This window comes from Coffea arabica, chromosome 1c, assembly GCF_036785885.1.
Source record: "Coffea arabica cultivar ET-39 chromosome 1c, Coffea Arabica ET-39 HiFi, whole genome shotgun sequence".
Classification (NCBI taxonomy): Eukaryota; Viridiplantae; Streptophyta; class Magnoliopsida; order Gentianales; family Rubiaceae; genus Coffea; species Coffea arabica.
The window spans coordinates 54365948-54379652 of NC_092310.1; the positions used below are offsets into that span (position 1 = coordinate 54365948).

At 38.0% G+C, this 13705-nt stretch overlaps 1 protein-coding gene across 2 annotated transcripts; it reads left to right on the forward strand.

The window, feature by feature from the left end:
- The first annotated feature begins 6073 nt into the window (after window positions 1–6073).
- Window positions 6074–13328, forward strand: LOC113729315 (pumilio homolog 2). 2 transcript variants are annotated; one of them, XM_072078280.1, is made up of 10 exons: window positions 6211–6429; window positions 6658–7378; window positions 8671–10142; window positions 10219–10360; window positions 10483–10590; window positions 10757–10969; window positions 11069–11179; window positions 11876–12070; window positions 12265–12439; window positions 12852–13328. In XM_072078280.1, the coding sequence occupies exons 2-10, from the start codon at window positions 6740–6742 to the stop codon at window positions 12887–12889; spliced, it is 3093 nt and encodes a 1030-aa protein (XP_071934381.1). In that variant the 5' UTR covers window positions 6211–6429; window positions 6658–6739; the 3' UTR covers window positions 12890–13328. The 2 variants fall into 2 exon arrangements, with proteins under 2 accessions (XP_027109429.1, XP_071934381.1); XM_027253628.2 differs by having other exon boundaries at window positions 6074–7378.
- The last annotated feature ends 377 nt before the right edge of the window (window positions 13329–13705 follow it).

Genomic DNA, 13705 nt, shown 5'->3' on the forward strand with positions numbered 1-13705 from the left:
TTGCGCCGAACGCTTGCCTGTAAAGTCTTATAATACTACAATTAACCACTTATAATGAACTTTCATTTATTCTGTTGCTTCCAGCATTTTTTGGGACTAGTATTCTGTCTTTGCCGATCATCATTTAGCAAGAAAAAGATTCCTTCCTTCCAACTTCCAAATATATAAGATGAATAATTCGAGTGAATACGGGTCGCCACTGTTGTTGAATAGAGGCACGAAGAGCATCTCGGGGTCCCTTTTCATCCTCCACTCCATTGGAGTCCGAGTCGGGTCTAAAAGGCCTGAAACGCTCCTTTTTACCCTTTGACAGATCAAAAGCTGGTCATTTGATGCCCACTCCCGAAGGACATGGTGAAAAAGCTCAGAAAGCCACTTGTCAGAAAAGGCACCCAGCAGCTTCCTCTATATCGTACAACGCAAGAACACTGCAGTGTGTGTTTAGATAGGATATTATTTAAAATAATTATTGTAGAATTTTTTGAAATATAATTATATGACATAGAGAAAAAAAAAAGTGATTCAGAACATAAAAAGTTGATGATAAATTATGTTTGTGACGCAAGTAAAATATTATTTGAAATAAAAATGATATCGAAAACGAATTGATCTACTGGACCTTTAACAAGATACTATAAGATTATAATAATGTTAGAATATTTCTAGGCAGTGTGTTTGTAGGATATAGTAACTTGTTTAGAGGACTAATCCCATTTTGCACCTTTTATGTAATTTCCACTTCACATCTCGAGTTTTTATTCTGGACACTTTATATCCCAATTTTATCAAAACTTCATAAATTACGCCTTTATATTTCATTTTGGACATATCATACCCCGCCTTTACCAATTTAGCCCCGAATTATTTTAAATCTCGCACACTGCGAATGAAAATATACCATCAACAAATGACTACACACCACTTTCGGCTAAAAGCCTAATAATAATAATAATAATAATAATAATAATAATAAAAAGAATGCACGAGTTTAGGTGTTTACTTCATATCTTATACGTAGAGCTAATGACTTCGTTCAAGTATTATTAACAAACATAAATTGCCGTCAAATTGTATTCATTAAGTTTTATGAGGTTTGAGTTAATTAATTCAAATTGAAAAATAATTTTTGTCCATTTAATATTTAAACGAACTTGAACTCCCTTTGTATGGTTTGCAAACAAAAAATTGAGCTTCATGTATCAGGCTAACTTTAGCTCTATTGTTTATATATTTTCATTCACGATGTGCAAGATTCAAGTAATTTAGGATAATTGCTAACTTTAGGATAATTAATTAGTGTGTTTGGATTGTAAGTTATTTGAGATATTTTTATTGTAGCACTTTTTATGATGTGATGTATGTGAGATAAAAAGGTAATTGGGAAGATAAAAAGGTGTATTGGAAATTGTAATGGTGATGTAAGCAAATATATTTGGACAAATAACTTACAATCCAAACACACTAATGTTAACCAAATGAATATTCACAGCATAATGTGATAAGTTTTGGTAACTTTAGGGTAAAAAGGCAGTTATAATGAAAGTTTGTGGTACAAAGTGGAAATTGTCCTTGTGAAGGCCTTACATTTTGCGATCTACATTCACAAAGTCAAATTGGGACCGGAAACACAGGGAATAACAAATGTGGCTAGTGGCAGCTAATAATTGGGACTTAGTACTCGTGCATCGCATAACATGCCACGTGACACACATGTTGCACCCTGCCCTTTTCTCCCAAACCGAACACATTGCTTGCAGGCTTGATTTTCATTCACGAATAATAGTAGTGTATTTTGTCTATCTGTCAAGCATATTCTCAATTTTTCATTAATGGCTGTTGGATTCCTCGTTATTTGAAAAACAAGTTTTTTTATAGACAATATTATAATAATATATAAATAAAAATAATTTTAAAAATACCAAATTCATACTCCCTCCGTCCCACTTTGATAGTCCCGTCTTCCTTTTTCGTCTGTCCCAAATTGTAGTCCACTTTCTAATTGAAGAATGCAGTTGTATTTTAATTTTTCTAAAATACCCTTATTCAATGTAAGTTGTTGTTACTATAAACCTACCCCATTTAATGAGAGTTGATTCTTTTTTTACCATAAACCTACCCCATTCAAGTTTCCATAAAGTTGTACCATATTTAATGTGAGGGTATTTTAGAAAAATAGCAATCTAAATTTACTTTTCCAATAAAGTTAACTATTTTTTCTTAAACTGTGTGAAAAAAGAAACAGTACTATGAAAGTGGGACGGAGGGAGTATAATATATCAAAACAACTCCAAATATATATATATATATATAAAATACATCACCACCACTATCACCACCACCACCAACCACCAAAACCATGCCATCATCCGCCGCCCTTTCGCCCTCTTTCCTTCCCCTCATTCTTCCTCATCCTCCCTCTTCCCCTCTCTTTTTTCCTCTCTTTTCTTCCCCCTCATTCCTCCCCATGCCTCTCTTGTTAGCCCCCTCCCCCTCTCCCATCACGACTAGATTTGGTTGCGTGTGGTGACTATTTTCTAGTCGCGACCCGTGATCTGAGAGATGGGAGGGAGAGGGTGTGGTGAGAGAGGTTAGGGAGGAGGGAAGGGGAGAGAGCAGGAGCAGGGGTGGACTCATTAAAATTTTAAAATATCCCAAAATATATTTTTAAAAACATTCAAAAAACAGTAAAAAAATTATTTATAATAAAAGTTTTTCAACTACATTATTACAATAAAATATTTCAAAAACACCTTAAAAAACAACTAATTCAAACGGAGTGATTTTTTCGCAACGATAACACATTCCTAAAACCTAATTTATCCTATTCTACACGAATTTTTTTTCGCAGCGATAACATTCATATTAATCTAATATATCATATTCTACAGGGAGGGGGATTCACCTAATCTATCACATTCTACATTGCTGTGTAAGGGGTTACTAGTTATATAGATCTGATTAAATCAAAAAGGTATTCTGGTACTTTATTTGAAAATTTTCACTACAGATGAAGTTTAAACCCCCGACCTGCAGTCCAAAGAGGGATTTAATCTCTTTTTGATAGCCATGAGTCAAAGTTCAACGGTTCTCAAATTTCCGTCTTGGTGAAGGCTGGGTTGTTTGAACTCAACATCACTGAAGAGTCTAAAAATGCCCACTCGACATAGACTAGGCAACTTTGTTATTGCCATCGAATAATCCCAAAACTCGGTTAGCATCAAAATCGCGCTTGCTTTAATCCCACAGGGGAGCCAAACTACACTTCCAAACAGGAGCGAGCTCGACCTATTTGCTAATGGCCAAATTAAGGTTTTGAATTTATTAGAGTCACCAGGGATTATTTTTGTTTGGCGAGCTACGAAAACTTCCCCTCGACGCCTTGTTGCTGTTCAAAAGAATCAAATTTCCATTGTCAAGAAGAAGACTAGTCTGTACTCTTCAGAATACCCAAAGCTGTCGTATAGTTTCTGCGTACACTCCTTTTCACTGGGCTTTTGTGCCCAAAGAAGACTGGTCTTTAAGTAAAATTGTCTCTCATCCATGTTAAGCCTGTTTGGAGTTCATAGAAAATTTAGGGATCCCATCACCAATCCGAACAGACAAATTTGCGCCAATGACTTAACCGTCAATATCCTCGTAACCATCATTTTCCAATAATTTAGATCAAACCCCAACGCTGCTTGTCGTGGTAGCCATAACAGGCCCATCAACTTATATTGGGCTTTTTATAAGTTTAGTGCCTCGACCCCAGGTCTTCAGCATTGTAATCGCCCTCGTGTTCTAAAATCAATTCCACGAGCTCTACACGCCACGTACTAGAAGGTCAACTAATCGAATTTAATATATGCAGTTTAATGTTTCATTTGTTTTTTTTTTTTTTTGGTCAAACTTGTTTCATATGTTGGTTTCTGCCTTTAAAGAATACGCAACTCAAAACATCTGTGTCGTTTTTCCTCACAAGACGAGGTTTAACACCCGTCGCCTTCTATATTTGCAGCAAATTATTGCGTGTCACCATCGTCTTTCCTTAATATATCCAAGTTTATCTGAAGATAATTTTCGACTCTACGTTTAGATCTTCAGTTTCTTGAGGACACGAGAAAAAAAAAAAGAGACCAACATCTTATATGCCACAATTTCGGCACTTGGGATCCTCGGTGACATGTTTTCTATGCCAATCCAATGCCACGTATAGTATTGCGACAAGTGTCCTGTTATTATTTACACTTGTGATAAACCAAATCAAGTTAAATTATAAGTGTAAATAATAACAGGACACTTATCGCAATACTATACGTGGCATTGAATTGGCATAGAAAACATGTCACCGAGAATTCCAGGTGCAATTTCGGTTGGTAAATAGTAAACACTTTTGCTCGATAAATTATTAATTCATTTATATCCGGATTCGGGTCTAATACGGGTCTAATAGTAAACACTTTTGCTCGATAAACACTTTTTTGTTTGACAAAACGGATCCGGATCTAGGTAACGGAATTAAATCCCTATCCGCACCCGCAAAAAAAATTCACGGATCCGATCCGGATCCGGGTCGTTGACAGGCCTAGCGCCGGCTCACGATATGAGTCAATAATTTTTCACTGATATTAAACTATTAATATATATATATATCACGTAACATACATGGTCTCACTAAAATTTTTTCATTCAGTAGTAGTATTAACCAGCAAGTCTCCTAACGGGCTGCAAAATGCTTTTACGTTCTTCATTAAGTAAAAGGTCTTCTTACTCAAGATATTCATTTCCACTTATGGCTTTGGAAGCTACCCTTGTGATTACATTAGTCTACTTTTATGTGCTCCGGATGGAGAAGATTTGTATGCCAGAGATTCTGCTAAGAAATCCAGCCATCTGGTTAATGCTGACTGGAAAATAGCCTTTCTTCTACTTGCTCCTCATATTTTCTCTCTGTAAAAGGAATACTTTCCTTTAGTTTCCACAGGGAGAATCTAAGCCTTCTAGTCTCTAAATTGCTTGTTCCCATTACCATATCTCCGAATGGATAAAACTAGGAAGCTCATTGAGTAAAACAGACCCGAGTTAATATCACGAGATGGAAATTAAGACGCTTCATCCCGCGTAGATTTCAGCAAGGATGGGAAAAAGGGGAACCTCAAAATAGTTATTATTACTCTAATAACTGCCCGATAGTCAAATAGATACTGAAAACGCTACTGCAACATTAAACCACACGACCAAACTTCGCTAGAATAGAATATTCTCAACCTAAATAAACTGGTGATGCAAAATTAATACTAATACTACAATCCAAGCAGAATCCAAAATATGAAATCCAACCAAAAAGCAAAGGGCAACTTAAAACTCCAAGAATTGTACTCTAGACAGCAGAGAGAGTAGTAGTAAAGTACAAATTTTTAAGGTGAAGAAAAAGGGATGACGAGACTAAAAAGATACTGTAGTACTAGTAACTACGTGTTTGGATTGCATTTTTCTGAATTTTATTTAAAAAAAAAATACTGTAACGATTTGATATATATAAAATAAAAAAATTGATCAACAAAAAAAAAAAATATGGCAGCAATTTTTCTTTCCAAACAAGTAAAATGGAAGTCCAACAAAAATGGACTTTAAGATCTTGTGCCAGAGCCTAGCCTACCATCCCTCCCTTATCGCAAGAGAAAAAGAATGGGAAGCTGCCTGCGCCACCATTTTTGAGCAAATGGGCCTCAAAACACAGAGCAGAGAAGGGCAGTCGGGTCTGGAGTTCCCCCCGAATCTACAGAGTTGACGTGGCGGCATCCACAGATTCTTTGTTATGGAAACACAGAGGAATACAAACACCTCATAATTGATAATTCCCACTCTGCCCGTCTCTTCTCTAAATTTTCTCTTTCTTTCATCACTAAACACCAGTCGGTTATCACTTGGTCAATCAGACGCCCCTATTATTATGGGATATTATTTATTCGTCATTAATTATCACTTACCAAAACTTTAGCCAAAACAAAAATTAAATAAATATCACTTGCCCAAAAGCTAAAAACCAGAAAAGCATATATATAAATATATATATATATTTATGGTAGCAGATACCGTTGCACAATTGGCAGAAACATATTAATTATTTATTTAATCCACTGTTAATTAATAAAAATTAAATAGGCAGATAAAAATAAACCCACTTTCAATACGTGTATTTAATCCTCTCTCAGGTAGTAGTTGAAAAACAAAACCCTAAAAGGGGTTCTCTGTAAGAAACGATTCGCCGCCGGGTTTGATCTCTTTTGTCCATCTATCCTTCCTTCCTCCTTCCTTTCTTTCACTCATTACCGTCACCTACCTCAATCTTCCAACCCCACTTCTCGATCCTCAGCTTCTTGTATCTCTTTTTCTTTCTAGAAACTGTTTTCCCTGCAGTTCTTCAAAATTCAGGGGAAAACCATGCTGGTTAGAATTGCTTTTCCTTGTTTTTTGGCCTATTAATTCATCATGGAGATTGATAAAGTTGTCGCCTTTTTTGTCGATCATATGTTTTTGATGCTCTGATACCAAAAAAATGATGATAAAGATTGCATTTTTATGAGGTTAAAGATTTGACTTTTAGGGTTGTTTGTAAGACTCTCTTGGTTTTTGGTGAAATTGATTATAAGGTTCTAATTTGTATTTGCTTTCTAGGGTTTTTAGGGTTGGTTGTTGGTGATTAAGCTTTTTAATTTTTTTCCCTGTGGAATGAGTGGATAGTTTTTTGCTGGTGAAGATGATATCTGAATTGGGTAGGAGACCAATGCTTGGGAGCAATGAAAATTCATTTGGAGATGAGTTGGAGAAGGAAATAGGGCTGTTGCTTCGAGAACAGAGGAGGGAAGATGCTGATGATCGTGAAAAGGAGCTCAATTTGTATAGGAGTGGGTCTGCTCCACCTACTGTTGAGGGATCATTGAGTGCTGTAGGTGGATTGTTTAACCATGGAGTTGGTGGTGGCGGAGGCGGTGGCCCTGTGTTTTCAGACTTTGCCCGTGATAAGGGTGTTAATGGCTTCATGTCCGAGGAGGAGCTCAGGTCTGATCCTGCTTATTTGACTTACTACTACTCCAATGTGAATTTGAACCCCAGGTTGCCACCTCCTTTGTTATCAAAGGAGGATTGGCGGTTTGCGCAGAGGTTACAAGGAGGGAGTTCTGCAATTGGGGATAGAAGGAAGGTGAATAGGAATGATAGCGGTGCAGGCACAAGATCACTTTTTTCAATGCCACCAGGTTTTAATTCCAAAAAACAGGAGACTGAGAACGATTCAGATAAAGTTCAAGGTTCAGTGGAGTGGGGTGGTGATGGATTGATTGGTTTGCCTGGATTAGGGCTAGGTAGCAAGCAGAAGAGTCTCGCTGAAATATTTCAGGTGAATATATTTGTGAAATTTTGTGTGTACCTAATTTACATTGTGAAGTTGAAATGTGGAGGGGTGATACCCAGTCCCGTCCCTGATGATGCAAAAAATGATAATCATTAGAAAGTTTAGATTTGAGATACTGAAGGATTAACTGCATGCATGTTAGTTGCCTGATTGAATGGGAATTTAGAGAAATACAAGGTCGCTTTGTCCTTGGATTGCTGTTAGTTTACAGTGTTCATGTCTTCCAACGGCTTGACAATATTTCTTGCATCTTCAACTTCTAGACCTGATTGTCTGTGATTTCATTACTGGAATGTTTACTCTTGGTGGGTGAGCGTAGTGCCTCTATTTTGGTCTCTGTTTCAATTTTTGTAGTTTTCTGGCATGCCCTTGTTTTTGTGACTTCCTGCTCTCTAATGATTAAAAGTTGCCATTTTCTCCCACTGGCAGCATAGTTTAATCATTCAGTTTAACTTCAGGCTTGACTGCTTGCTTTAACATTTTCCTAAGCTTCCTTTCCTCTGTTTTATGATTCATTACGAAAAAACATGTAAATTGTGATATCGGTCCACCAAGATTTCCTGGTCAGTAATGCAAAAAATTCAAGCTTATTTAGTCTCTTATCCTGATAAAAGGTTTGGAATGATGGTTTGCTCAAATTCATGGTTTCTAATTCTCTCTCTCTCTCTCTCTCACACACACATTTTTCATGGTATTGGATTTCAATGAAGTTTCAAGACCTTTTTCCTTGAATAATGCATCTTGTTTTCAAAGAGCCATTCCACACATAGGTATGAAGAAAGAAATTAATACAGTGATCCAATTATAATTTGTTGAAAGTACTGTACAAAAAACCATAAGAAGTGGTTGAGAAGAATCTATACCTGCTATATTTGCCAATCGTGTGCCAACTAATCTAAAACATGGTGTTCAGTTGTTGCTACGCGAGTTATACAATTCTTATGTTTCAGATAGTGGACAGTCAGTGTTTGGCTATCTCTACAAGTTTGTAGGATAATTTCATTTGATCCATGCAATTTCCAGTTAATGTAGCACATAAATCATGTTAGGAAATATCTTCTCCGCAATGCTGCGCAACAGATTGATCCTTTGTATGCTTATTCGTTCTTTATTCCTTATTTTGTAATGAGAAGTTAGACTGTGAATGATTTAGCTTGTTAATGCCCTTGTCATCAATTCTGGTGGTTAACTGCACAAGGCATGCAGTTGTGCTTGCATATTCTTATTGTGACGAAATATAGTTTGCTCATTCTCTGCTGTAAACTTGGATTTTGCAGGATGACTTAAGCCGAGCAACTTCTGCATCAGGACACCCTTCACGCCCAGCTAGCCGTAATGCTCTTGATCAAAATGCTGATCCTTTGGGCCCTGCAGAAGCTGAGATGGCTCAACTTCACCGCGATTTAGTGTCTACTGACCCTTTACGTTCTACTGTCAGTGCTCAGAGTGCATCTGCTCCTCAACATGTTGGACCACCCACATCATATTCATATGCTGCTGCTTTGGGTGCTTCCTTGTCTAGAAGTACCACTCCTGATCCCCAGCGTATTGCAAGGGCTCCTAGTCCTGGCCTTGCTCCTATTGGTGGAGGAAGAGCAAGCACTTCAGAAAAGAGAAACATTAATAGTCCAAGCTCCTTTAACGCGGTCTCATCTCAGGCAAATGATTCGGCAGATTTAGTAGCTGCTTTGTCTGGTATGAACCTTTCAAATGGTGTGGTAGATGAAGAGAATCGTTTGGCATCTCAAATTGATCAAGATGTTGATGACCATAAAAATTATCTTTTCAACCTGCCGGGTGGTCAGAACAATTCAAAGCAGCATGGTTACTTTAAGTCTAACTCTAGTCTTAGCAACAGCAGTGGTTCAGACCTTAGTAACTCTGCTCTTCAAACTGACTCTCGGAAAACTGGCATTCTTCGTAATAATTCATACCAAAAAGGATCTTCAACCTCCAACATGCTTAATGGCGGTGGTGGCCTGCTCTCACAGTACCCACATTTGGATAGTCCAAACTCCTCTTTTTCAAATTACAATTCAAGTGGCTACACAGTGAATCCACTGATGGGCAATCTTGGCAACTTTAATCTTCCGCCATTGTTTGAAAATGCTGCCGCTGCATCCGCCATGGCTGTCCCTGGAATGGACTCAAGAATCCTAGGTGGATCAAATATAGGCTCTCCTGTTTCAGAGCATAATCTTAGTAGAATGGGGAATCAGATGGCAGGGAATGGTTTGCAGTCACCTTATATGGATCCAGCCTATTTGCAGTACTTGAGGACAGCTGAGTATGTTGCTAACCAGGTTGCTGCACTTAATGATCCTTCATTGGATAGGAACTATATGGGCAATTCATACATGGACTTGCTTCAAAAGGCCTATCTTGGCTCTGTGCTATCTCCTCAGAAATCGCCATATGGTGTTCCTGCAGGTACAAAGAATACCGGTTCCAATCATCATGGTTATTATGGGAATCCTGCTTTTGGTGTTGGGTTATCATATCCTGGAAATCCACTAGCAAGTCCAGTCATTCCTAATTCTCCTGGTGCACCTGGAAGTCCCCTAAGGCACAATGATTTTAACATGAGATTTCCTGGTGGAATGAGAAACTTAGCTGGAGGTGTCATGGGGCCTTGGCACTTGGATAATATAGACAATAGCTTTGCGTCCTCGCTGCTAGAAGAGTTTAAGAGTAATAAGACCAAGTGTTTTGAGCTCTCAGAAATTGCAGGGCATGTTGTCGAGTTCAGGTACATGCTGACTTGCACATGTTTGACTTCCTTTTGATAATACTGACTTCTATTGACTTGTATTCTTTATGATCAGTGCGGATCAGTATGGAAGTCGTTTCATTCAACAGAAACTTGAAACTGCAACAACTGAAGAGAAAAACATGGTCTTTGAGGAGATTATTCCTCAAGCTCTTACTTTGATGACTGATGTGTTTGGTAATTATGTGATCCAAAAGGTATTTGGCATAGCTGTCTCTTCTTTCTTGAATCTTTGTCACTGCTAGCATTTTGACCCATATAATTGGATTTCTGCATAATGTCTAGTATTTGACTTTTAGCAGCTTTTTCTTCATTTTAGTTCTTTGAACATGGAATGGCAGCTCAAAGAAGAGAATTGGCTAGCAAGCTCTTTGGGCATGTGCTTACTCTCAGCCTTCAAATGTATGGTTGTCGAGTTATACAGAAGGTAATACTTTGGATTGAGTTTACATGTTCTAATGTTGGTTTTCCTGCTAGGATTTCTATCAAGTTGTGGATGGAGTATCTGTGGTTGATTGCCTTGTATCAAACTTATTTTGAAATTAAACCTCATCTAACTGAATCGTCATGGTAAATTTCGTTGACTCTTTTAGGCTATTGAAGTAGTTGACGTGGACCAGAAGATTAAAATGGTTGAAGAGCTTGATGGGCATGTCATGCGCTGTGTACGTGATCAGAATGGAAACCATGTTATCCAGAAGTGCATTGAATGTGTCCCAGAAGATCATATTCAATTTATTGTCTCCACTTTCTTTGGCCAAGTTGTTACTCTTTCTACCCATCCTTATGGGTGTCGCGTGATACAGGTCCCAATACATACTTATGCTTCAGAATTAATGTTTTAAAGCATACCCTATCAAAGGGATCAATGCCATCTGAACCTTTCAACATTCTTTGTATGGCAGAGAGTCCTGGAACACTGCAGTGACCCAAAAACTCAAAGCAAAGTGATGGAAGAGATTCTTGGATCTGTGAGCATGTTGGCGCAGGATCAATATGGCAATTATGTTGTTCAGGTTCATACTTTTTTGAAAAGAACTCAGCCTTGCACTTTATGTTTAGCTTTCTTTCTTCATTTGCTGTGAAAGATCAAATTTTTGTGTTTTATAGTCCAAAAATGTCAATTTGGTTTCCTTGACTTTGCAACTGTTGTCAAATTGATGAGTATCTTCTTGATTTGATCATGAATAGGTGATCACTTGATTGTATTTTGGTTTTGAGATTGCTTGAGTACTATTTGGATCCAGTTCTAGTTTTTACTCGTGTCAGTTCTTCATTTCTCATCTTTTGATTGATTTTCTTCCTTGTTTAATATGGTGGATTGGTGGGAGGGGGAAGGGGAGGGGGGTTATTCGAAGGTAATCTCATGGAGGGTTGTTCATATTATTGGTGTTTTTTATACCTCCAACTCCTAACTGTTTCGTAGATGAACATTTTTTGGTTTAGAATTTCACTCGAGTGCTGGAATTTTTAGAATGCAAGTAGGAAGCTATAAAACACGCAAATACAAATGAATCAACTATTTAAATCTTAGTTCTCAGAGATTAGTGTCATTGGCAGTAATCATAGGTGCTATAAATTTGAGCAGTTGTGATGGTTTAATGTAGATATTATCTTGTCAACAATTCCTGACGTCATGTTGCGCGGCTTAGGTATATTTACTGGGTTCCAATTCCTTGAACCTTCTTCTGATCTTGCTTTACTTGTAATAGCATGTACTGGAGCATGGCAAGCCACATGAGCGTACTGCTATAATTCAGGAGCTAGCCGGAAAGATTGTCCAAATGAGTCAGCAGAAATTTGCCTCAAATGTAGTTGAGAAGTGTTTGACTTTTGGTGATCCTAGTGAACGTCAGCTTCTGGTGAGTGAGATGCTTGGTACAACTGACGAGAATGAGCCTCTTCAGGTTTGTCATTTCTTCCCCTTATAAATGATTCACGTTCAGTAATCTGAGTCTCGCAAGGGCTATAAAAAGTTTGATTATGCAAATTATAGCAGCCTATGAATAAGAAATAGTCTGAAGTTGATTTCAGGCTATGCAAAAGTTCAGTAGAAGATTGGTTGTTTTAACAGCCTGCCTCTTTATGCTTCTCTATGCAGGCAATGATGAAAGATCAATTTGCAAATTATGTTGTACAGAAAGTGCTGGAAACTTGCAGCGATCAGCAACGGGAATTGATCTTGTCAAGAATCAAAGTTCATCTGAATGCTCTGAAGAAATACACATATGGGAAGCATATTGTTGCGCGGGTAGAGAAACTTGTTGCTGCTGGTGGTATGTAGTTGCTTTCTTAATAAGTTAGTGTCTTCTGTAGTTACCTAAAAGAACTCACAGGAATGCCCAAATAGCTTCTTGCAAATTTCTGGTGTCCTGGATTCAGAAATTCAGACCTAAACCTGAATTTTACTTTTTGCTTGTTTGCGTCTGCTGGTGGTAATTTTTGACTTTCTCGAGCAATTTTGTGGCAATAAAAGGCCTATAATAACCTTCGGTAACCTAATATTGCGTGGAATTGCTCATGCTTTAGAGGGCTGTTCGGATGCCTGTTAGTAATTAACTAATAACTGTAGGCCTGTTGAAGGTTCAGCAATTCTCCTGGAACGTCTTTAGTTATTTTGGTGATGCAACTTATTTCAATCAGGTAAGGCGCATTTTGTAATTGACTAATTACCTTGATTGTGTGCAGAAAGGAGAATTGCTCTTCAGAACCCACATCCTGCTTAGATCAGATAGGAAAGGAAGTTGTACAGCTAACAGAGGATAGTTTGAGCTACCTCTCTTCTCTTTCTCCGGAATCTAGTGTTCGTGCCCTATGCCTGTCTTCAGCAGGTGTCTTGGGCGACTGCAAATAAAGTTGTTGCTTGTACTAGAAACCTGTACATTGTGTAGTTTAAGGTTTATACGTAGAATCTAGTAAGCCGAGGCTCGGATGTCAAGTGTTCCTGGTCGCCTTGCAGAGGAGATAAATGACAACACGTGTTTAATGCATGTAAAAAGGATAAAATGTGAGGTAGTTTATGTTTCATCGCGACTGTACAAATGTTGCCTTGTGGAGAGTTGATCTTTTAGGTGAGAGCCAGAAAGTTTTATCATGTAAGGTATTGACAATTTTCATGTCATGGCCAAAGTATATTTAAATTTTCTCTGATCTACCATGTTTCAATTTTGTGGTATTAGCTATTTCTGTGTTTTAGTATAGTCTAGTACGTTGATTTTTTTATCTGGGGATGTTACTTCTCTCCAGTTTACATTTGGGGAATGGTTCGTAAGGTTGCCGTTCTTGTACTCTCATTGATGATTAAATGGGATAAAAACTCGTCCAAGGGGAGGAAATCTAGTTCTGAATTACTGTGCTGCCAGCCAAAAGGATGGCCAGGGTCTCTGAGAACTCGAAGCTTAGCTATGTCTTGCCGGTGTTTAAAGCACCGTAAGTTTTAGGCTGCAATGCAGCTGCATCTAGCAGAGCCTTAAACCATCCTCTTCCTTCTTCCAGCGCGGAGGGCTAAAGAAGATGGCAACTGAAAAGGCAGGCAGAAAATC

What these genes read in the sequence shown, in the direction of transcription:
- LOC113729315 (XM_027253628.2), top strand. Translation starts at nt 6,740, where the DNA reads ATGATATCTGAATTGGGTAGGAGACCAATGCTTGGGAGCAATGAAAAT. An exon ending in GTCTCGCTGAAATATTTCAG is followed by an intron (nt 7,379 to 8,670) that starts GTGAATATATTT and finishes TGGATTTTGCAG; the next exon opens with GATGACTTAAGCCGAGCAAC. An exon ending in GAAACTTGTTGCTGCTGGTG is followed by an intron (nt 12,440 to 12,851) that starts GTATGTAGTTGC and finishes GATTGTGTGCAG; the next exon opens with AAAGGAGAATTGCTCTTCAG.